General features: G+C 50.2%; 1 protein-coding gene across 1 annotated transcript in view; it reads right to left on the minus strand.

Annotated features, from left to right (window-relative positions):
• Nucleotides 1–4,134: 4,134 nt before the first annotated feature.
• The window catches only part of LOC126982931 (lactosylceramide 1,3-N-acetyl-beta-D-glucosaminyltransferase B-like), a 47,994-nt gene continuing 26,701 nt past the window's right edge, over nucleotides 4,135–25,427 (minus strand). The window contains exon 3 of the mRNA XM_050835208.1: nucleotides 4,135–5,092. Within this exon, the coding sequence (XP_050691165.1) occupies nucleotides 4,511–5,092 (582 nt within the window). The 3' untranslated portion in view covers nucleotides 4,135–4,510. The remainder of the gene's footprint in view (nucleotides 5,093–25,427) is intronic.

Here is a 25,427-nt window from a genome sequence, read left to right on the forward strand (position 1 = left end):
AATATTAAGAAAATCATATTTTGCAGTGAATGCATTGTGATTTCAAGAACAACTCGACTACAACAATAGAAATAGCAAAAAAGAAAAAAATATGGCGACTTTATGTGAGTTGCTCCACGCCAGTCCTCGTCGACAGACCGACTTTGTCTGACGCCAGCCGATAGAGTTGGTCTGTCATCACCCTGCTACGGGCCGCCATTGGCAAAGGCCCGTGCTCCCCCCTATAGGGAGGAAGCAATCTTTGACCATCATAGCGGACTCACAGAGACACGCCAATCCTCGTCGACAGACCGACTTAATCGGCTCGGATGACACCAGCCTATAGAGTCGGCCTGTCGGCAGCCTGCTACGGGCAGCCATTGGCAAAGGCCAGTGCTTCCCCATATAATGAGGGAGTAAATCTTTAAAACATCATCGGACTCAGAGACACGCCAGTCCTCGTCGACAGACCGACTTGGTCGGCTGGGCTGCGGTCGGCCGATAGAGTCGGTCTGTCGCCACCCTGATACGGACCGCCATTGGCAAAGGCCCGTCCTCCCCCCCTGTTAGGAGGGAGCAATTTTTAAACAACAACATCATCGGACTCAGAGACATGCCAGTCCTCATCAACAGACCGACTTGGTTGGCTCGACTGACGCCAGCCGATAGAGTCTGTCTGTCAGCACCCTGCTAGGAGCCGCCATTGGCAAAGGACCGTGCCACCCCCTATCAGGAGGGAGTAAATCTTTAACAACAACATCAGTGGACTCCGAAGACACGCCAGTCCTCGTCCATAAACCGACTTGGTTGGTTCGACTGACGTCAGCCGATAGACTCGGCCTGTCGGCTCCTTGCTACGGGCAGCCATTGGCAAAAACCCGTGCTTCCCCCTATAGGGAGGAAGCAGTCTTTCAACAACAACATCAGCGGACTCAGAGACACGCCAGTCCTCATCGATAGACCGACTTGGTCGGTTCGGCTGACGTCAGCTGATAGAGTCGGTCTGTCGGTCGCTGTTGGCAGAGACCCGTGCTCCCCCTTATAGGGAGGGAGCAATCTTTGAACAACATCAGCGGACACGAGAGACACGCCAGTCTTCGTCGACAGACCGACTTGGTCGGCTTGGCTGACGCCAGCCGATAGAGTCGGTCTGTCGTTACCTAGCTACGGGCCGCCATTGGCAAAGGCCCGTGCTCCCCCCTATAGGGAGGGAGCAATCTTTGGAGGAGGAGTCAGCGGACAACAGTCAACACATGTTCGGAATAGATCCAGACATCATACAGTCCATGGAGGAAGGAGAGAAGGAAACGGGGCAAGTTGCTGACAATAAAGAAGAAAATTAAGAAGAAATATAACTTTTAAGAGTAGACTTGATACTTACATGGACGAGGATGACAGGTGTTAGTGGGGGAATCTGGAGCTGCCCTGTGTAGGCCATTCGGACTCTTGCAGTCTCCCTATGTTCTTATGTTCTTCTTCTTCTTCTTCTTCTTCTTCAGCAAGGAGTATGAGCCAGGACATTAGCGAACCTGGCGACAGTGAGGGAGGATGTTGCTCCTGATTTCCTCGCCTTCGAACAAATAATACCGTGCAAAAGGGAGGACCAGGCACAAGCTAAATCACTAAAATGCCATGTGAATACCAAATATTACTCCATAATGATTCCATGAATGATATAGAAATACATGTTTGATGTTCATTTGCAGATAAGCAAAAACCTCGATGGAGCGGAAGGGGAAGTAGTCGTTTGTGTTTTCTTACCAACATCTCGGTTCCGCCTTTTTTGTTATTCTTTTTTTTATATAAATGTGTAACCATTCAACTGATTCTGATTTAGGTTTTTGCATTTGAAAGAGGGATAAATGCGCGATTTTTATTGTTATGAAGAAGATTTTACAATCAAGGGAACATATCTTCATAAATAAGAAATGTATTCTAAACGAGAACATAAATGAAAAAAATAATACACTAAACTCTAAAGGAAATTGTGTATCAAATATTTTTTATACATTAAATAAGATTTGGCAGCACTATGGCCACGGAACTTTCCGAGCGGGCCCCGCCCAAATTGACGTCATAGATGAGTTAGACTATAATATCCTGTCTCCGAAGTTTTCAACTACAAACAAGGGTATCATGTTTACTTTTCTAACCTTGCTGACGTCATAGAAATAAGCACAAAAAAAGTTCTTGTGATTAGTAATTTCCGTGCATAACACCTACGTATAAAGGATAGATTGAAAAAAAAATTTACCAATCCAGTAATTGGCAATAACTTCCCCTTACAGTTGTCAGAAGGGTTGATGGACGAACCTCTGGATGCGTCTTGTGAGCCAGCGAGGGAGCGTTAAGCCTCAGAGATTATCCGTTTGATTTGGGAGGGGGATTCCTCTATAAGCAGTGCTTCAGATTTTTGTTTGGCCCCAGCGGTTAAAATCATTCAAATTTGATAGTAAATTGCTGTAATTTTTATTGCAGATATGGTGATGGTTTGAATATAACAACGGGAAAGTTGGCTAAAATGGCTCCGTGGAGCAGTGGTCAGCGTGCCGTGCCGGCGTGGCGGACTGATCGGTCCCGCCTGGTCCCCCCCTACTGCGCATGCGCCTGCCGTGTTTACATGCGCTACTCGGCCCACTCCAAAGAATAGGTTCGCTCAAGCTCACCAGTACCTTACTAGTATCAGTTTAATAAGCGAGATGATTGTGTATGCACGGAAATAATAATGCACCTGTTGTTGCTTTTACACCTCGCCTATTAAGTTTGTCTCTTATACATTTTATAGTTTTGTGGACGCTTTCATTTTTCTTGAATTGGTTTAAGAACAATGAAAGCGGGCATGCGCATGCGCAGTAGGGGGGGGAGGGGGACCAGGCGGAACCGATCCGTCCGTCACACCGGGTTCAAATCCCGGCCCAGGCAGTCGGTGTGTAGTTCACACAGCTGTTCACCCTCCCTTTCGAGCTGGTCGATAAATGAATACCTGGAGAAACCTGGGGATGTTGCAATCCCTAATTTCACATCGGCCCTTGTCCCTGGGTAATCGGTTCTTACTCACCACAGGCGCAAAGGACCAATCGTTCGGAGATGACCACCGCACCCACGTGCAGCTATAGTGTGTGCACTCTCCTTTACCTTATTAACGAGTGAATTGGCAAAGTAGAGTTATCTACACGATTTCCTCCGTCTTAAACTTTTACCACTATTGTTTTCTCGTTCGTGAGAAGTTGAATTAAAATGAGGCTTATAGCACGGAAGATATAATGAACATGTCCGTCCGATCCGATCCTCGAGTCTATAATGACCTGCCTGACGAGGAAAGCCCCTTAAATTTAAGCCCACTCGGCCAGGGGCGCCTATTTAGCCGAAGGGTAGAGTGGTTGCATCCCGTCTGGCTGGTGGCGAATTCAACCCCCTTTTCCGGACTAAGATCAATTTCTCGTGTGTTTCGTGACACGCAGCTATCGTGTGCGTGATGGGAAAGTGAATTCTGGGTATTACAAAGTTACCGACTTCAACAAGAACCTCTTCAGATTCCCCTTTAGATCTGTAGTTCAAGCTGGTTATCTTAATTCCGGCCAGGTTGTAGGTTTAACGGAGAGGTGGGATCTATGGGAGAATATAAGCTTTATTTTGTGTCTAATTTTGGTTCTTTCGTGGTTAGGCTGCATTTATTTTCCTACATATTAATATACTCATATATAATTTTGACACTCCCATTTGATTGCTCACACAGACTCTGCGCCCTGCAATTGTTGACCAACTTCATGCAGATGGCTTCACCCTTGGGAATCCTTCTGCACAATTCTTTTTTTTTTTTTTTTTTTTTTTTACAGCAAAGGAGACAGTTCAAGGGCAGTATAGGGATGAGCATGAGTAGAAAGTCGAGTGCAGCGGGGCCGCGGGAGGGGGGGAGGCATGCAGTTAGCAAGTTCAGAAGAGCAGTCAGCGTGGAAATATCGATAGAAGATAGAAAGAGAGGCAACATTGCGACGGAATTTAAGAGGTAGAAGACTATCAGTATGAGGAGGAGAGCTGATGAGACGAAGAGCCTTAGCCTCCACTCTGTCCAGAAGAGCTGTGTGTGGAGCCCCCACATGAGATGCATACTCCATACGAGGGCGGACAAGGCCCCTGTATATGGACAACAACTGTGCAGGGGAGAAGAACTGGCGGAGACGGTACAAAACGCCCAGCCTCGAGGAAGCTGATTTAGTAAGAGATGAGATATGAAGTTTCCAGTTGAGATTTTGAGTTAAGGTATAATCGGTGTATCCTGCTAGTTTTAAAGTATGTATCAGATATTTCGACCCTCACAAAAGATCTAAAGAAAAAGCTAAGAAGCAAGCAAATAGGACTGCTGACAAAATTTAAATATAGGAAGGGAACATACAAACTCGAGGTTAAAATTATTCTGAACAGAATCGTATAATGGAATTGAACTGGTCATATAATGTGAGGTACTTAAAATAGATATCACGTGATTGATATGACACATTCATTGCAATGCTATAAAATCCCTTGCATTATGTTACGTGGATGTTCGCGGAATTAGCGTAGCAGGCTGATTCATGGAATATTTCTTGTGATACTCAACTATGTTTCGCCACCACTCTGTACGGGGAGCGAATTTAACAAACCAGACGACCTCTTTACCAATCCTCTCCGGATAAGCATGTGGTCCCCCGTAATATTTTTGGAATGGAAGGTGCCCGATGCCCGCCCGCCTGGCTAGGAGTCCTGTGATGTAGGCGTCGTCCACCCACAAATATGGCACAGTCTTCTTGGCCAGCAAGAGCCGTTTGATGAATTTAGTATGCAAGAACCACACGCCGCCAGAGCAGTAGAGCGGATATTCCTTGGCAGGGTATTCCTCATATCTTACTTTGTACCGGCCAACCCTAAGAGCGGGCCCCATCATGTGGCTACATACAAACTTCGGCTCCGACTCAGCATCTAACTGTTGCAGGGCTCGGTGGTACAGGAAAATGTCTATGTGGGTGTCGTCATCGGAATGGAGAGTCCAAGGTACATGGGCACAGTGTTTATTGATCCAGTAGAGGCCGGCCAGTCCCTTGTACGTAAGCAGGCGGTAGTGATCGCCGTAGTTTCCCTGTAAATGCAGAGCATTACAATATAATTGTAATGGCCCAGCGAAAGGCTCATTTTATCATATTTCCCTATGACTGTGTTAGTTGCTAACTTTGCATACACAGAAAAAAAGGTAAACAGCATGAATCTGTTATATTATTATTTTACCTATGTAAAAGAAAATTAGTAACACGGAAGAAATTTGGCTTTCGCCTGGTGTTCAATAAATTAATATTCTTTTAGAGAAACGCTCGAGATGTCTGCAATAAAGAAGAAAAATATGATTTATTTTGTACACTTGTGGATGCTATAATACTATATTATACAAGTTGTAACTATGTTGTACAGTCATGGCCAGTCTCACTCGTACACGTGAAGCTGAGCAGGAGGCAGGAGACTGCTCAAGAACAATTAAACAAAAAAGTGACAAAAAAAGCCCTCTGGACGCTGCTCCAATAATAATAGCCAGTGTTACGAGGCCAAAAGGGAGGTCAAAATCGGGAGAAAAGGTACCTTAACACTCTTCTCTTGAAAGAGGTCAAGTCGTAGGCAGGAGGAAATACAGACAAAGGAAGGCTGTTCCAGAGATTACCAGCGGAAGAGATAAAAGAATGAAGATGCTGGTTTACTCTTGCATAAGGGAAAAAAAGGAAAGTTTCGTTTAGTCGGCGCAACATCTAAGGTCATATGCCGGAAAGAGACAGAAGGAAAAGGGATTATAGGAGAAGGGAACAGACCCCAGGAGACGGGACACAACCCCCGATTAATACCTGGTACCCATTCACTGCTGGGTGGACAGGGGCGTAGGGTATCGGAAAAGCCGCCCAAATTTTTCCACTCCGCCCGGGAATCGAACCCGGGCTCTCGTTTGTGAGCCGAGTGTGCTAACCACTGCACTACGAAGCCCCCTCTTGCATAATGGATTTAGACAGTATAGGGATGAACTAGAATAGAAAGTCGAGTGCAGCGAGGTCGCGGGAAGGGGGGAGGCATGCAGTTAGCAAGTTCAGAAGAGCAGTCAGCATGAAAATATCGGTAGAAGATAGAAAGAGGCAATATTGCGGCGGAATTTAAGAGGTAGAAGACTGTAGAAGACTTCCTCAGCCTTTTCCTTGAAGTACGCTAAGAGTCTACCACCGCGACCCCACTCCACCCCATCCTTTCCGTCCTACACACACCTGCACATCCCACAAGACAATAGAGTGTGAATTAATTAATAAGAAAGAGAGAGAGAGAGAGAGAGAGAGAGAGAGAGAGAGAGAGAGAGAGAGAGAGAGAGAGAGAGAGTCAGGACACTAGGGATTGTCGTTTTGGACCTTTTTCTTTGTCCCGGGATTCCGGGATAAAATTAGCCCTAATCCCGGGATCCCGGGATTTCTCGGGATTTTCAATTGTCTAAAATTGCACATTATACCTAGTTTCACGTTCAGATTTTTGATGTGCTTAACATTAATAGATATGCAAAAATATTACTGTAGATTGACTGTCTTATTAATTCCACTTAATATTTAATTCCAAATTTTCAGCATACACTTTGTTTCTCAACAAAGTAAAAGGAATAAGAATAAGAGCTAGTATATGCTGCGTTTACTACTTTTTTTTCTGCTTCCGAATTCCAATGTGAATGACAATGTGAATTATAGTTCATTATCGCTGATAAAGAAAGAAAGAAAAAAAAACATTTGTTTCCATGTATACCCAGTGAAATGAAAAGAGTACTTAATGACAGAAAATTTAATAAAAATAAATGAAGAAAAATTAAACGTATGCATTCTTTATTTATAATATGAACTAAATGATTAAGAAGTATCTCATAGAATAAGATCAGTGGACGGTCCGAGGCAGGGAGGGGAGGGGAGGGGACTGAGGGGTGCCGTTCTGGCCGTAGCTATTTTAAAATGTTATTTTTCTTACTCTTTTCGGTATATGATTACCCGAAGATGATAGACATTAGTCACATTACATGTCCAACATAAAAAAAAAAAGTTATGTATCATCTTAGCAATAAGTAGCTAAAACGTTGGGAACTATGGCAACAGCGATCAGCTGTGCGGACACCTCTCCTCCCGAAGTGAGTTTTGGCCACTTTCTTGGATATATATATATATATATATATATATATATATATATATATATATATATATATATATATATATATATATATATATATATATATTTTTTTTTTTTTTTTTTTTACGTCGCGGCCTATTGCGCCGGTAGGCTTCTTCACGGTGGGGCCTGATGGTCGGGCCAAGGCTTCTTCCCGGTGGGGCCTGATGGTCGGCCCAGCCCGTTCTGGCGCAGGCGAGTGTTTATAGTGGCGCCATCTTGCATTGGCTCATGTTGTCCTCCCTGAGCTCATCTTTAATCCTAGAATCTAGAGTCCGGGTTGATAGGTGGTCTTCTGGACACAACCCCCGATTAATACCTGGTACCCATTCACTGCTGGGTGACCAGGGGCGTAGGGTATTGGAAAAGCAGCCCAAATTTTTCCACTCCGCCCGGGAATCGAACCCGGGCTCTCTCGTTTGTGAGCCGAGTGTGCTAACCACTGCACCACGACACCCCACTCCACCCCATCCTTTCCATCCTACACACACCTGCACATCCCACAAGACAATAGAGTGTGGATTAATTAAGAAAGAGAGGCTGGAGAGAGAGAGAGAGAGAGAGAGAGAGAGAGAGAGAGAGAGAGAGAGAGAGAGAGAGAGAGAGAAGTTACAATCAAGTTAAAAAAAAACAGATATAGTATGTACTATGGTCTATGTTGTGCATCAAAGAAAAATTTGTACAGGACATGAGATTGAGCGGCGATCATGTTAGTGCTTGCTTGTAATGTTGTACACTGCCATGTACAGTCATCGTCAGAGGCAGTCATGGCGCGCCGCCTTGGGTTGAGTGACGAACAGATTTACTCCGAGTTATTCATTTAGCATTTAATTTTGAACAATACCTAACTGAAAAGTCAGAATGATTGAATCATTGATTCTGATGACTGATACCAATTGACTGATTAAGTCCGATTCACTGTAAAGAAAAAAATACATTTATGTGAGCATGCCGCACTGCAAATGTCTTCGATGGTTTTCTAAGAACCGCAAAAAGTACCGCAGGATTTTTTAGTGCGGTCCGCGGTAATGCGGTATTTTCAGAAAGTCTGCGGTAGTGCGGTATTTTTTTGTGATGTGGTACTACCGCACTACCGCACTAAGTACCGCACTTGCCCACCTCTGTTGTGTGTCTTTTACCTCTTAAATTCTGACGCCATGTTGCCTCTCTTTCTATCTTCTTTCGATATTTTCACGCTGACTGCTCTTCTGAACTTGCTAACTGCATGCCTATCCCCCTCCCGCGGCCTCGCCGCACACGACTTTCTGATCAAGCTCATCCCTTTACTGTCCAAATCCCTTACGCACGAGTTAACCAGCATTTTCACTCTTTCATCCCTCACGCTCGTGCACTCTGGAACAATCTTCCTTAATCTGTATTTCCTTCTGCCTACGACTTGAACTCTTCCAAGAGGAGGGTATCAGGACACCTCTCCTCCCGAAATTGACCTGTCTTTCGGCCACTCCTCTTGACTCTTTGTAGGAGCAGTGAGTAGCGGGCTTTTTTCATTATTGTTTCCTTTTTTTGTTTTTTGCCCTTAACTGTTTCCTCTACTGTAATATATATATATATATATATATATATATATATATATATATATATATATATATATATATATATATTATTTTACTTCTATAGGGAGGCGGTGGCTGAATGGATAGCGTGACGGCGCCGCGTTTAGGACGACGCGAGTTCAAGCCCCGCCCGATGCCACCAAGCTGGGATTTTTCAGCCGCCGGCGAGTGGCTTAAAACTACCCACATGCTGTCCAGAAGACCACCTATCAACCCGGACTCTAGATTCTAGGATAAAAGATGAGCTCCGGGAGGGCAGCATGAGCCAATGCAAGATGGCGCCACTATAAACACTCGCCTGTGCCACAACGGGTTGGGCCGACCATCATATATATATATATATATATATATATATATATATATATATATATATATATATATATATATATATATATATATATACAGGCGGTGGCTGAGTGAATAGCGTGACGGCCTGGTGACACCAAGCGGGGATTTTTCAGCCCCGGTTGGGCCGACCATCAGGCCCCACCGGGAAGAAGCCTTGGGCCGACCATCAGGATCCACAGGGAAGAAGCCTACCGGCGCAATAGGCCACGACGCAAAATATTTATATATATATATATATATATATAGAGAGAGAGAGAGAGAGAGAGAGAGAGAGAGAGAGAGAGAGAGAGAGGTTGCACTGACGTCACACCGATTCGCTTTTGTTTGGGGAGGGGCAAATGTCGGCCATTTTGGGAGGCAGGAGCGATCAGCTGAGCCCCTGCCCCCTGATGGTGGCTGGCCCGTGCCTCCCGTCTTCATGACACAGTCTAAGTGAATGTGCAAGTGGTCTGGACAGTGAGGCTGGGCTTCGTTATATAGCTATCCATTGGGCTGCCTGATGATGATGGACATACAGTGTGTACATTTGTTGTTGAACTTTAAGATGTATTTGATGATAGGAACGATGAATGTATGACTGATTTGTCCCCGGGCGTCCCCGGCCGGTGTTTGGTAGGAGCATGGGAACGTGGGGGTTTCACAAAGGGCCCCCTGACCTATGGTTGGCAGCCCCTTTCTATCTGCCGCGGGTGGCAGTGTGGCACCTGTCAGTGGCAGTGGTGGATGGGCCACTTGCACCCACACCCACACAGTGGTGGATGGACACTGACACACAGTAATGGGTGGACGCTAACCGCAACCCAACCACACAGTAATGGATATACTGGCACTGCACCCACACAGTGATGGATGGGCCACTGGCACGCCCACCCACACAGTAATGGGTGGACGCTAACACCCGCACCCACACAGTGATAGATACACTAACACCCACACCCACACAGTGATAGATGGGCCACTGGCACCCACACCCACACAGTGGTAGATGGGCCACTGGCACCCACACCCACACAGTGATAGATGGGCCACTGGCACCCACACCCACACAGTGATAGATGGACGCTGGCACCAACACACCACACATTAATAGGTGGACGCTAGCACACCCACCCACGCAGTAAGAAGTGGACACTAGCTCACACTCACACCCAGTGGTGGGTGGACACTAGCACCTGCACCCACACAGTAATGGATGGGCCACTGGCACACCCACCCACACGGTGATGGATGGGGCACTAGCACTCACAGCCACACAGTGGTGGATGTGCTGCCACGCACGCCCACACAGTGGTGGATGGGCCACTGGCACCCACCCACACAGTAACGGATGGACACTAACACACCCACCCACACGGTAGTGGGTGGGCCACTAACACAAGCACCAGCACAGTACCGTGGCGGGGAAAAGCTGAGGAGCTCTCTTGAGGTAAATATTTGCCTCCCAAAATGGCGGACATTTGCGGGGCAGCTGAGAAGTGATCAGCTGATCGCTGATGATGACGTCACGTGCAACCTCTCTCTCTCTCTCTCTCTCTCTCTCTCTCTCTCTCTCTCTCTCTCTCTCTCTCTCTCTCTCTCTCTCTCTCTCTCAATATATATATATATAGAGAGAGAGAGAGAGAGAGAGAGAGAGAGAGAGAGAGAGAGAGAGAAATAGGCGGTGGCTGAGTGAATAGCGTGACGGCGCCGCGTCCAGTACGACGCGAGTTCAATCCCCGCCCGGTGACACCAAGCTGGGATTTTTCAGCCGCCGCCGAGTGGCCTAAGACTACCCACATGCTGTCCAGAAGACCACCCATCAACTTGGAATCTAGATTTTAGGATCAAAGATGAGCTCCGGGGGACAGCATGAGCTAGTGCAATATGGCGCCACAATAAAAGACTTGCCTGCACTACAACGGGCTGGGGCCGACCATCAGGCCCTACTATGCAAGACTACTGGCGCCACAGGCGAAGACGTAAAAAATATATATATATATATATATATATATATATATATATATATATATATATATATATATATATATATTTTTTTTTTTTTTTTTACAGCAAAGGAGACAGCTCAAGGGCACAAAAAAGTAAACATTAATAAAAAAAAGCCCGCTACTCGCTGCTCCTAAAAAGAATCCAAAGAGGTGGCCGAAAGATAAGTCAGTTTCGGGAGGAGAGGTGTCCTGATACCCTCCTCTTGAAAGAGTTCAAGTCGTAGGCAGGAGGAAATACAGATGAAGGAAGATTGTTCCAGAGTTTACCAGCGTGAGGGATGAAAGAGTGAAGATGCTGGTTAACTCTTGCATAAGGGGTTTGGACAGTATAGGGATGAGCATGAGTAGAAAGTCGAGTGCAGCGGGGCTGGGAGGGGGAGGCATGCAGTTAGCAAGTTCAGAAGAGCAGTCAGCGTGGAAATATCGATAGAAGATAGAAAGAGAGGCAACATTGCGGCGGAATTTAAGAGGTAGAAGACTATCAGTATGAGGAGGAGAGCTGATGAGACGAAGAGCCTTTGCCTCCACTCTGTCCAGAAGAGCTGTGTGGTGGAGCCCCCCACATGAGATGCATACTCCATACGAGGGCGGACAAGGCCCTGTATATGGACAGCAACTGTGCAGGGAGAAGAACACGCGGAGACGGTACAGAACGCCCAGCCTCGAGGAAGCTGATTTAGTAAGAGATGAGATATGAAGTGTTCAGTTGAGATTTTGAGTTAAGGATAGACCGAGGATGTTTAGTGTTGAGGAAGGTGATAGCTGGGTGTTGTCAAAGAATAGGGGATAGTTGTTTGGAAGATTGTGTCGAGTGGATAGGTGGAGAAACTGTGTTTTTGAGGCGTTGAAGGACACCAGGTTCTTGTTGCCCCAATCGGAAATAATAGTAAGGTCTGAGGCTAAGCGTTCTGCAGCCTCCAGCCTTGAGTCGTTAAGTTCCTGAAGGGTGGGTCTTCTATTAAAAGAAGTTGAGTAATGCAGAGTGGAATCATCGGCGTAGGAATGGATAGGACAGTTCGTTTTGGAAAGAAGATCATCAATGAACAACAGAAAAAGAGTGGGAGATAGGACAGAACCCTGTGGGACACCACTGTTAATAGATTTAGGGGAAGAACAGTGACCGTCTACCACGGCAGAAATAGAACGGTCAGAAAGGAAACTGGAGATAAAGGTACAGAGAGAAGGATAGAAACCGTAGGAGGGTAGTTTAGAAAGCAAAGATTTGTGCCAGACCCTATCAAAAGCTTTTGATATGTCCAGCGCAATAGCAAAAGTTTCACCGAAACGGCTGAGAGAGGATGACCAAGAGTCAGTTAAGAAGGCTAGGAGATCACCAGTAGAACGCCCCTTGCGGAACCCATACTGGCGATCAGATAGAAGGTCAGAAGTGGAAAGGTGCTTTTGAATCTTCCGGTTAAGGATTGATTCAAAAGCTTTAGATAGACAAGAAAGTAAAGCTATAGGACGGTAGTTTGAGGGATTAGAGCGGTCACCCTTCTTAGGCACAGGCTGTATGAAGGCATACTTCAAGCAAGAAGGAAAGGTAGATGTTGACAGGCAGAGGCGAAAGAGTTTGACCAGGCAGGGTGACAGCACGGAGGCACATTTTTAAGGACAATAGGAGGCACTCCATCAGGTCCATAAGCCTTCTGAGGATTGAGGCCAGAGAGGGCATAGAAAACATCATTTTGAAGAATCTTTATAACAGGCATAAAGGAGTCAGAGGGGGGATAAGTAGGAGGAATATGCCTAGAATCGTCCAGAGTGGAGTTTTTAAAAATGTTTGAGAGAAGAGTTCAGCCTTAGAGATAGATGAGACGGCAGTGTTGCCGTCAGGACTGAGTGGAGGAAAGATGAAGAAGTGAAGTTGGAGGAGATGTTTTGGCTAGATGCCAGAAGTCACGGGAAGAGTTAGAGAAAGCAAGGTTTTGAGATTTTCTATTAATGAAAGAATTTTGGTTAGTCGGAGAATAGATTTGGCACGATTTCGGGCAGAAATGTAAGTTCATAATTAGCATTAGTTTGAAGGCTCTGGTACCTTTGTGAGCTATATATGTATGTATATATATATATATATATATATATATATATATATATATATATATATATATATATATATATATATATATATATATATATATATATATATATATATATATATATATATATATATATATATATATATATATATATATATATATATATATATATATATATATATATATATATATATATATATATATATATATATATATATATATATATATATATATATATATATATATATATATATATATATATATATATATATATATATATATATATATATATATATATATATATATATATATATTTTACGTGATTGGAAATAGTGCCGGTAGGCTTTCTTGAGGGTCTGATGGTCGGCCCCAGCCCGTTGTGGTGCAGTCTATTTTTGGTTCATTTGGCTCATTCCTGATTCACTTGGACGCTTTTCTCAAGAGTCAGGATTAATAGGTCGTTTTCAGGACAGCATGTGGGCAGTCTTATGCCACTCGGCTGTGACTGAAAAATCTCAGGTGGTAGCGGCATATTCTAATCCGTGTCGTTCAGACCGCGGTATATGTTTATATATTGTACCGCATTAGTTACACACACACACACACACACACACATCTTGGCCTCCATCGCTCGCGCGAAGAGGTCATGGTTGTTGGCGCTCCTCAGAGCAGCCCGGGTCAGGTGTTGACCTCTCTCACACCTTCATCCACACCCAGATTCTTCATCATTGCTCTCATCTCGTCATTAGTGTTTAGTGCGATGTGTTCTACTGTGAGATACAACACTACTTATCTATACCGCCTACGACGTGCCTCCGCCTACCCCCCAGCGAATGTTATCCGGAAGCTAAAGGAACTACATATTTTCTTTCTAGCTATGGCACGTATGTCTTCCCGATAGTTACGTAATTTCTTGATAACTTTGTTATTGAGGGTGAGGTGCTTCTTTAACAAATTGGAAAATATTTCAGATATACAGTTCAATTGTTCTCGAGCTGCTTGCTTAATAGCACGGTTTCTATCTTTTACTTTTAATTTCTTCAAAAGTAAGACAAAGTTTTAGTGTGCACTGAGGAGTGGTGTCTTTTTACGCATTTTCTACAATATCATTAGCGTCAATCCAGCTGTTGAATGAAGTAGGGTATCCCAACCACGATACAAAATACTGCTTTTTTTCCCTTATTTTTTCGTGAACGCAGTATTTTAATATCGTATGTCTCAGGCAGAGCGCTTAAGACGAGCTCTGGCGCGTAGAATATCCCCTGTATTGGTTCTCCAGACAAATCTTCTAAGAGATAAGTTCTTGAGCGATTCTTGTGTTTAATTGATTTTATGCGAAAGAGCTCGTGAGTATTTTGCTGCGTGTATCCTTTATGGAATACAGAGGAACGAGCACTTCCAACAAGGCGAACTATTTCCCCAACTGCCAGTCGAGGACTGATGGAAGACGCTGGTTGCTTCGGGTTTTTATACATTGCGTGGAATTGCCGTTTGATTGCAGATGGGTCTTTTAAGTTATGAATATCAATGGGAGTTTGTTTGTTCTTCAGTCCAGAATGGGGCGAGCGGTTGTAGGCATTGACCATGTTTTGCAGCTGATCAATATATCTTGAAGAATTTTGAGACGTGATGAACTTGTTGATGCGTGCTTTAAGTGTACGAATGGCCCGCTCTGTCAAGGCTGCTTTGATCTCACTTGAGTATACACTGTACAGCTTAATGCTCCGGGAACATAAATAGTTTCTTACTTTTCGATTCCAGAATTCTGTGCCCAAGTCGGTGTTTAATCTTCGTAAGCCTTCAGAATCTTTATTTTCCACCACTAAGTCTTGTTTAAAGGCCACGAGCATAGTATTTGCGTCTTTATTCCGACACGGGGCAACTTGCATATATCTAGAAAACACGTCTATGCATACTAACAAGTAGCCTATGTTATTTTTTTCCTTTCTTATACGTCTCACGTCTGCTAAATCGGCAGCCATGATTACTTTGGGTTTTGAGGATATTATCTTTTGCCGGGGAAATTTTTGAGTCTGTAGCTTATGCAATGTATATGTTTTATTGCTTCTCAAAAGTTGAATACGTCATCACGTGTTATTGCCGGATTTATACTTTTTGCTTTCTCCCATAATTTCGCCTGAGAGCTTAAACCATAGGGTTCGTTATGTTGGGAGTATAGAGCGTGTAAGAGTTCCTTCTTCCTGGAGTTCACCATTGGAATACGCGTTCACCTGGGGGTTCTCCAACAATGTTTGAGCGAAACAGTAGGGACTCAGGAGTATTTATACCCAAATCAACAAGAAGATATCCATAAGGACGTGAATATACAGCATATTTATATATATCTACAAACTGGTTTGCCTTCTCTTTCCCGAATATTTGTCTGCCCAGAGTGTGAATTTGAGATAAATCGCGCTGTCTTAACAAGAGGAAATGAGAACAGTTCAGGCTAATATTCCTTGCATGCTTTCCACCCATATATAGATTTTGAGTGATAAATATGCATGAAATATTGTTGTGCCGTTCGCGAGTAAAAGCATCAACCACAATTTTGTTCCTTACAGCATCAATGAAAATATCGTCAAGTACATGCAATGTCCCTCTCTGATCAAACGTATCCTCGTTGGCAATTGGATCAATTATTTCAGACGACACTATAACTTTAGGTCCTATTTCTTTATTTCTTTGAAGAGGATGAGACGTTAAGCCATATATGACAATTTTTTTGAACTTTTCATGATACTTCAGAATAAGCTGCTGTACAAGTTCCGATTTTTCAGAGTTGCTATATCCTGCAACTACTATGCGCGCAGGGTATTGGAAAATATCGAGAAGGTTCTCTGAATATGTCACAGCCATAGCGGACACTCTATTAATGATGGTAATTATTAAAGTATGATGCTTATATAGCCCAGAATATGTATGTGTGTGTGTGTGTGTGTGTGTGTGTGTGTGTGTGTGTGTGTGTGTGTGTGTGTGTATAGAACAAGAACAATAACAACAACAACAATAGCAATTACCCTCACTTTGTGCATGCCCCCCACTTCCGTCACCCCCCCGCTGACCACCCTCTGACCGTCTTACCCCCACTCCCGTCACCTCCCCCCGCTGACCGACCTACCTCCGCTCCCGTCACCTCCCCCCGCTTCCGTACGGGGGGGGTAGGGCATGTGAAAAGGTGAAAGATTTGGGGGGGTCCAGATACCCCCTCTTCCGTAACCCCCCCGCTGACCCCCCAACCCCCACTTCCAGTCCCCCCCGCTGAGGCAACCCCCACTTCCGTACACTTGTTACTACTTCTCCTACGGGCCTATTTGCGGCCCGTAGCAGGATGCCGACAGACCGACTCTATCGGCGATCGAAATCTAGTCGACCGAGTCGGTCTGTCGACGAGGACTGGCGTGTCTCTCACCCACGGCCTCCTCCTCCTCCTCCTCAAAGATTTATCCCCTTGTATCACTAGACGGCCCGAGTGCGAAAATCTCCCTTCCTGCGCGGGGGAGCACAGGCTAAGCCTATTGGCGGCCCGTAGCAGGATGCCGACAAACCGACTCTATCGGCGATCGAAATCTAGCCGACCGAGTCGGTCTGTCGACGAGGACTAGCGTGTCTCTCACCCACGGCCTCCTCCTCAAAGATTCATCCCCTAGTATCACTAAGGGGAAACGGGCCCTTGTCCTAAGACGCCCCGTTAAGAGTGCAAAAATGCTCCCTCCCTGCGCCGGGGAGCAAGGGCTAAGCCTATTGGCGGCCCGTAGCAGGATGCCGACAAACCGACTCTATCGGCGATCGAAATCTAGCCGACCGAGTCGGTCTGTCGACGAGGACTGGCGTGTCTCTCACCCACGGCCTCCTCCTCAAAGATTTATCCCCTAGTATCGCTAGGGGAAACGGGCCCTTGTCCTAAGACGCCCCGTTAAGAGTGCAAAAATGCTCCCTCCCTGCGCGGGGTAGCACGGGCTAAGCCGATTGGCGGCCCGTAGCAGGATGCCGACAGACCGACTCTATCGGCGATCGAAATCTAGCCGATCGAGTCGGTCTGTCGCCGAGGACTGGCGTGTCTCTGTAACCCACGGCCTCCTCCTCCTCCTCAAAGATTTATCCCCTAGTATCACTAGGGGAAACGGGCCCTTGTCCTAAGACGGCCCGTTAAGAGTGCAAAAATGCTCCCTCCCTGCGCGGGGGAGCACGGGCTAAGCCTATTAGCGGCCCGTAGCAGGATGCCGACAGACCGCCTCTATCAGCGACCGAAATCTAGCCGACCGAATCGGTCCGTCGACGAGGACTGGCGTGTCTCTCACCACCCACGGCCTCTCCTCCTCCTCAAAGATTTATCCCCTAGTATCACTAGAGGAAACGGGCCCTTGTCCTAAGACGGCCCGTTAAGAGTGCAAAAATGCTCCCTCCCTGCGCGGAGGAGCACGGGCTAAGCCTATTGGCGGCCCGTAGCAGGATGCCGACAGACCGACTTTATCGGCGATCGAAATCTAGCCGACTGAGTCGGTCTGTTGACGAGGACTGGCGTGTCTCTGATCCACGGCCTCCTTCTCCTCCTCAAAGATTTATCCCCTAGTATCACTAGGGGAAACGGGCCCTTGTCCTAAGACGGCCCGTTAAGAGTGCAAAAATGCTCTCTCCCTGCGCGGGGGAGCACAGGCTAAGCCTATTGACGGCCCGTAGCAGGATGCCGACAGGCCGACTCTATCGGCGATCGAAATCTAGCCGACCGAGTCGGTCTGTTGACGAGGACTGGCGTGTCTCTCACCCACGGCCTCCCCCTCCTCCTCAAAGATTTATTCCCTAGTATCACTAGGGGAAACGGGCCCTTGTCCTAAGACGGCCCGTTAAGAGTGCAAAAATGCTCCCTCCCTGCACGTGGGAGCACGGGCTGAGCCTATTGGCGGCCCGTAGCAGGATGCCGACAAACCGACTCTATCGGCGATCGAAATCTAGCCGACCGAGTCGGTCTGTCGACGAGGACTGGGGTGTCTCTCACCCACGGCCTCCTCCTCAAAGATTTATCCCCTAGTATCACTAAGGGAAACGGGCCCTTGTCCTAAGACAAGTGCAAAAGTGCAAAAATGCTCCCTCCCAGCGCGGGGGAGCACGGGCTAAGCCTATTGGCGGCCCGTAGCAGGATGCCGACAGACCGACTCTATCGGCCATCGAAATCTAGCCGACCGAGTCGGTCTGTCGACGAGGACTGGCGTGTCTCTCACCCAAGGCCTCCTCCTCAAAGATCTATCCCCTAGTATCACTAGTGGAAACGGGCCCTTGTCCTAAGACAAGTTAAGATTGCAAAAATGCTCCCTCCCTGCGCGGGGTAGCACGGGCTAAGCCGATTGGCGGCCCGTAGCAGGATGCCAACAGACCGACTCTATCGGCGATCGAAATCTAGCCGACTGAGTCGGTCTGTCGATGAGGACTGGCGTGTCTCTGTGACCCACGGCCTCCTCCTCCTCCTCCTCCTCCAAGATTTATCCCATAGTATCACTAGGGGAAACGGGCCCTTGTCCTAAGACGGCCCGTTAAGAGTGCAAAAATGCTCCCTCCCTGCGCGGGGAAGCACGGGCTAAGCTTATTAGCGGCCCGTAGCAGAATGCCGACAGACCGACTCTATCGGCGATCGAAATCTAGCCGACCGAGTCGGTCTGTCGACGAGGACTGGCGTGTGTCTGTGACCCACGGCCTCCCCCTCCTCCTCAAAGATTTATCCCCTAGTATCACTAGGGGAAATGGGCCCTTGTCCTAAGACGGCCTGTTAAGAGTGCAAAAATGCTCCCTCCCTGCGCCGGGGAGCAAGGGCTAAGCCTATTGGCGGCCCGTAGCAGGATGCCGACAGACCGACTCTATCGGCGGTCGAAATCTAGCCGACCGAGTCGGTCTGTCGACGAGGACTGGCGTGTCTCTCACCCACGGCCTCCTCCTCCTCCTCAAAGATTTATCCCCTAGTATCACTAGGGGAAACGGGCCCTTGTCCTAAGACGGCCCGTTAAGAGTGCAAAAATGCTCCCTCCCTGCGTGGGGGAGCACGGGCTAAGCCTATTGGCGGCCCGTAGCAGGATGCCAACAGACCGATTCTATCGGCGATCGAAATCTAGCCGACCGAGTCGGTCTGTCGAGGAGGACTGGTGTGTCTCTGTGACCCACGGCCTCCTCCTCCTCCTCCTCCTCCAAGATTTATCCCTGGTATCACAAGGGGAAACGTGTCCTTGTTCTGAGACGGCCCGTTAAGAGTGCAAAAATGCTCCTTCCCTGCGCGGGGGAGCACGGGCTAAGTATATTAGCGGCCTGTAGCAGGATGCCGACAGACCGACCCTATCAACGATCGAAATCTAGCCGACCGAATCGGTCCGTCGACGAGGACTGGCGTTTCTAACACCAGCCACGGCCTCTACTGCTCCTCCTCAAAGATTTATCCCCTAGTATCACAAGGGGAAACGGGCCCTTGTCCTAAGACGCCCCGTTAAGAGTCCCGCACACTAACCACTCAGCCACCGCCTGTACTGAATTGGCAATATACCGTAGTGTTCTTCTTAGCCGGGACACTGATGGAAAGCACAGTCAAGCAGTCTTAGGTTTATTTATATACACTAATGTACGCGGTCGGAGGCGGCGACGGCGCGTGGATGCACGAGAGGGAGTGGTGTGATGCGTGTGGAAGTTGTAGGGAGACTGGTGGTGGTGGTGACCTCGCAGACCTCGGGGCAGGATTAGCGAGTCTCCGAACTGGCAGCAGCTGGATAGGATTATCACCGCCAGCAGGTGTGCTGGGGGCGGGGTCCTTCAGTCTTTTCCTGGAGATTAGTTTTGTAGGGCGGAGCAGCAGATGTGTGGGGGCGGAGAAGCAGATGTGCTGCTGCGAGGACGCTACAATACTCCCCTCCCCCCCGCCCACAGCAGGTAGCCGTTAGGAGGCTTGGAAATACCGTCCTGCCTGAACCGGTTGTGACACCCTCCAGCCGGACGTGTTCCTCCTCCTCCTCGTCCTCGCCGAGAAAGGTGTCGACCTGGACGAGGCCGGCTGGAGTTGGTACTGGAGACAGGCGCCCCTGGGAGGTAGCCTGTTCTGTGGAAGAGAAAGACACGGAAGGGGAGACGGGAATGGGTGGGGCTGAGGTGGAGGGAGGGAATGGAGGTCATGGTTGGGAGCTGGGAGGAGTGGTGAGGGGAGAAGGGGCAAGGGGTCAGAGAAGGTGGAGGGAGGGGCGTGGTACCTTGTGCGGGAAGGGGGAGTGTCTGAGGTAGGGGGAGGGAATGGAGGTCATGGTTGGGAGCTGGGGGGAATGGTGGGGGGAGAAGGGGCAAGGGAGGGTCGCCGGCGGAGGTAGCAGAGGTGGAGGGCAGGAGAGGCACCGTGGACGGGTCGCTGGCACTGTGCCCGCCCTGCTGGGACGTCGAGGGGTACGCTTCCTCCTGGAGCTCCAGGAAGGGTGGCAGCTTCCTGACGTGGTGGGGAGGCCAAGACAACGTCGCGAGGGTGTGGAAGACGCAGAGGCGGCTCGGGGGGCGCAGCAGGCCGTCCGTGGGCGACAGGAGGCTGGTTCTGGTGGTGGGGATGAGGACGATGGCTAGGTGGGAGGTGGGCGGCCTTTACTCTGTCCCACGAAGCGACGCAGCAGCGGCCCCCCACGTCGAGCGTGACGTGTTTGTCCCCACGGGCCAAGACTCGATATGGACCTGTATAGGGCGGCTGTAGCGGACCGGTGTGTGCCCCCGTCCTCAGGAAGACTGACGTCGCCGTCCAGAGTTCAGCCGGGAAGTGAGTGGGACGGGAGGGGTGGGCTGGACGTGGAGGGGTGGGCTGGAGGTGTGCCATCGCGTGCCGGAGCGCGGGGAGAAACGATAGGGAGTGGCCTCCATGTCCCGGGGGGACGAACTGACATGGCAGCCGCAAGTCTTCCCGTACACAAGTTCCGCCGGCGTGTGATGGATGTCCTCTTTCTCGGTGGCACGCAGGGTGAGCAGGATTATAGGAAGGGCGTCAATCCAATTGGTGGGGTGTGGCAGGGCGCGGATAGCTTCCTTCAGGCGTCGGTGGAAGCGTTCCACCATGCCGTTGGACTGTGGGTGGTAGGCAGTGGTGCGCTGACGTGTCGTTCCGAGGAAGGCCAATAGCTCACGCCAGGCGTGGGATTCGAATTGCGCGCCCTGGTCGGAAATGACGGTGACTGGAGCCCCAAACTGCGCAACCCAGCCCGAGAGGAAGTGAGCGGCCGTACACTCCGCCGTGCTGTCCGGCATGGGGATGGCGGTCCCCCAGCGTGTGGTTCTATCCACGCAGATGAGGAGATACCTGTGGCCCCGGGAAGGTGGCAGCGGGCCGACCAGGTCGACGTGGATGGTGTGGAAGCGGTCTGTGGGCGTAGGTATGGGCTGCAGCGGGGTGCGGGTGTGGCGGTGGACTTTGGTAGCCTGACAGGAGAGGCAGATGCGCGTCCACTCCCCTATGTCCTTCCTCATTCCTGGCCACACCGCCCGTCTGCTGATGATGCGATGGGTACCCAGGATCCCGGGGTGGTTGAGGGAGTGGTAATGTGTAAAGATGTGCCGGCGGTACTGGCGAGGGATATATGGGCGCGCCGGGCCACAGGACACATCACACCATAGCTGCGAGGGAGATTCAGGGATGTGACGCCGGACAAGCTGAAGCGCCGTGGGCCCCTCTCGCAGCCCCTGTAGCTCCTGGTCGTTCTCCTGCGCCGCTGCTATCGCTGCGTAGTCTAATGGTGGTGGGCGAGCAACTGTGGCCACGCTCCGGGGGGGGGTGTTGCCGCGGGAAAGGGCGTCCGCGACGGGGTTCTCCACCCCCCGGATGTGTCTGATATCGGTGGTGAACTCCGATACGAATGCGAGCTGTCGACACACACGGGAGTGAAGTTGTCCCCCGATTGCGTCATGGCGTGCGTCAACGGCTTGTGGTCGGTGAGGACGTGGAACTCACGGCCCTCCAGGAAGTGGCGAAAGTGGCGCACAGCCTCGTACACTGCCAAGAGCTCCCTGTCGAAGGCACTGTACGAGCGTTGGGCGGGCTCCAGCCTCTTACTGAAGAAAGCGACGGGGTGGAGCTCACCGTCGACCTCCTGTTGAAGCACCGCGCCTACTGCTTCCGCTGAGGCGTCAGTGTAGAGGACCGTCGGCGCGTGGGGCACTGGGTAAGCGAGGCGGGTGAGAGAGATGAGCCGTCGCTTGATGGCGCCGAATGCGTCCTCCGCGCCTTGTCCCCACTCTAGGGGCTTGGGTGAGGTCTTTTTGGCCCCCTTGAGGAGATCGTTGAGGGGCGCGAGGAGCTCTGCGGCCTGGGGGATGAAGCGGTGGTAGTAATTAACCAGGCCCAGGAATTCTCTCAGCTTCCTGACGGTTGTGGGGCGCGGGAAGTCCTCAATGGCCGCCACCCTCTGAGGAAGGGGCTCCAAGCCATCTGCACTTACTCTGTGGCCCAGGAAATCCACGGAAGAGGCGCCGAATAGACATTTGTTAGGGTGGATTTTGAGGCCGTGGTCCTGGAGGCGGGAGAGCAGTAGTCGGAGGTGTCCCATGTGCTGTTGGTGAGAGGGGGAGGCGACGACGATGTCGTCAATGTACACCACGACGAAGTCCAACCCCCTGACGACCTTGTCCATAAAACGCTGGAAGGATTGAGCGGCGTTGCGAAGCCCAAAGTTCATGAAGGGGTATTCAAACAGCCCGCAGGGCGTCGTCACCGCGGTCTTGGGTATGTCCTCAGCCACAGGGATCTGATGGAATGCCCGCAGGAGGTCGATCTTAGAGAAGACCGAGGTGCCGTGGAGCTTGGCGTGGAAATCCAACACATGGGGTATTGGGTACCTGTCGGGACGGGTCATGGCGTTGAGAGCCCTGTAATCCCCGCAAGCACGCCATTCCCCGTCTTGAGCCTTGGGCACCATATGGAGTGGGGACGCCCAGTTGCTGTCGGAGGGGCGCACGATTCCTTCTGCCAGCATGTTTTCAAACTCCTTCCGCGCCGCCTGCAGGCGCTCAGGGGGCAAGCGCCGGGGGCGTGCGAAGCAGGGCGGCCCCGTCGTAACGATGGAGTGTTGTACCCCGTGGCGTACCTGGGATGGTGCAGACCGCTGTGAGGTGAGGTGCGGGAACTCCTGTAGAAGAGTTTCGTACTGCGTCGACTGGCGGAGGGTCGTGATGAGCGGCGTTGGCTGGGTGCAGGGGTCGGCATGGAGAATGGTGTTAGAGGGCTGGTGAAGGAGGCGCCTGCGACGCGGGTCCACTAGAAAGTCGTGGGCCGCGAGAAAGTCCATACCGAGGATTGCCTTGTTGACGTCCGCCACCACGAAGGCCCAAGTTAGGTTGCCGGCAGGCGCGAGGTCGAGGCGGAGGGTCCGGCTACCGTAGGTGGCGATGGAGGTGTGGTTAGCGGCCAGGAGGTCGTAAGCCGTGCGAGGCTGAGAACGGCGCTGTGTCTCCGTGGCCGGCACAGCACTCACCTCAGCCCCTGAATCCACCAAGAAACGGTCCCCAGAGCTGGCGTCTCTTACCCAGAGGAGCGCGCGCCGGCAGGGTGAGGCTTGTGCAGGAACTTGGGGCGGCGTGGAGGCTGGAGCAGGGTGGGAAGCGCTGGGCGTCTGAACCTCGTGGCGAGGGCGGGTCGGGGAAGGCTCTGAGGGCGGGACACCGCTGGAGGGAGGCTGGTGGTGTATACTGTCCCGAGGAGGCGGGATGGGATCCGTCGGCTGAGGGGTAGAGGCGGCGGCGGGCACACGCGCGGAAGGGCGTCTCTCCGGGACAGGGCGGCTGGTGGGGGTGGAATGAGGGTTGGCGGGGGCGGGCTGGACCGTCAGCAGCCCCCGTGCCACCCGTTTCCCTGGCGGGGCCAAGCACAAGGAGGCTGACAATTCCGCGCCTCCGCCCCGAAACGCGTGTGGTAGAAGCAGTACCCAGGGCGTGGGGTAGCGGAGGAGCCTGTGAGGGCGGCTTCGAGGCGCTGGAGGGAGGCTTCCACCGAGGCCAGGCGGGCTTCCGTGGAAGTGGCGTCGCGAGGTGGAGGGGCCGCCTGGCGTGTATCACGTCCTGTCGGCGCACGGCCTTGGATACTGTGAAGGGCGACCGGGTCAACACCTGCGTCTCCAGAACGAGGCACGGGAACCAACTGACCTGGCCTGCCGTCGCCACAGGTGCAGGAGGGATGGCCAGGGGGCGGCGGGAACGGGGCCATGTGTGCGTCGTACACGTTGTCGACCAACCTCGAGTATTCGGGCGTGGACAGGGTGTGGCGCACCGCCGCCAGCTGAAGGCGGACGGGATGTGGCATGAGGTTGGCGTGACGGTAACGCAGCAATTCGTCCGAGTGGCTAGCCCGCTGCCCTGTTGAGGTCGACCATGCGAGCCATGAGAGCTGAAAGACGACCGCCATCGAAGCACACAGTGTCGAGGGCCGCGAAGTATGCCTCCTGCGACTTCCCGTAGGCTGCCAAAAGGTCGAATTTGATCGCCTCATACTTTTTTTGTCGGGGGCTTGGCGAGAACACTGGAGAGGCGGCATGCTACCTCCGACGGGAGTGCCCGCACGACGGCTTGGTAACGCTGCTGATCTGTGACGTCGGTCGCGCCTGACCATACAGCTTCGAGGTGCAGGAACCATGTGGAGACGTCATACGTGAAACTCGGCACTTATAAGATATCACTCTTGCCCGCCATCGCGTGTCAAGGCTACACTCCGGGGTCACCAAATGTAGTGTTCTTCTTAGCCGGGACACTGATGGAAAGCACAGTCAAGCAGTCTTAGGTTTATCTATATACACTAATGTACGCGGTCGGAGGCGGCGACGGCGCGTGGATGCACGAGAGGGAGTGGTGTGATGCGTGTGGGAGTTGTAGGGAGACTGGTGGTTCTTGACTTGACCTCGCAGACCTCGCGGCAGGATTAGCGAGTCTCCGAACTGGCAGCAGCTGGATAGGATTATCACCGCCCGCAGGTGTGCTGGGGGCGGGGTCCTTCAGTCTTTTCCTGGAGATTAGTTTTGTAGGGCGGAGCAGCAGATGTGTGGGGGCGGAGAAGCAGATGTGCTGCTGCGAGGACGCTACAATACCACAGAAAGTCGCTCTTCATGAAGCAAGGCAAATTGTGAAGCTTAACTGTCCTAACATAGTCCAATGTACCAATGTGAAGCCCCAAAAGTCTGTTTCAGCAACCCTGTTGGCCCTAGCAACCCAGTTTAACATGAACTGTAACTACACTAACATCACATAGAGCTGGAAAACGTTGGGAGGGCTTTGGTTCTGCAGTAGACAAATAATGACAAAGATGAAAATGACGTTCCTTAAGA

This window comes from Eriocheir sinensis, chromosome 5 (assembly GCF_024679095.1).
Source record: "Eriocheir sinensis breed Jianghai 21 chromosome 5, ASM2467909v1, whole genome shotgun sequence".
In the NCBI taxonomy this organism is placed as follows: Eukaryota; Metazoa; Arthropoda; class Malacostraca; order Decapoda; family Varunidae; genus Eriocheir; species Eriocheir sinensis.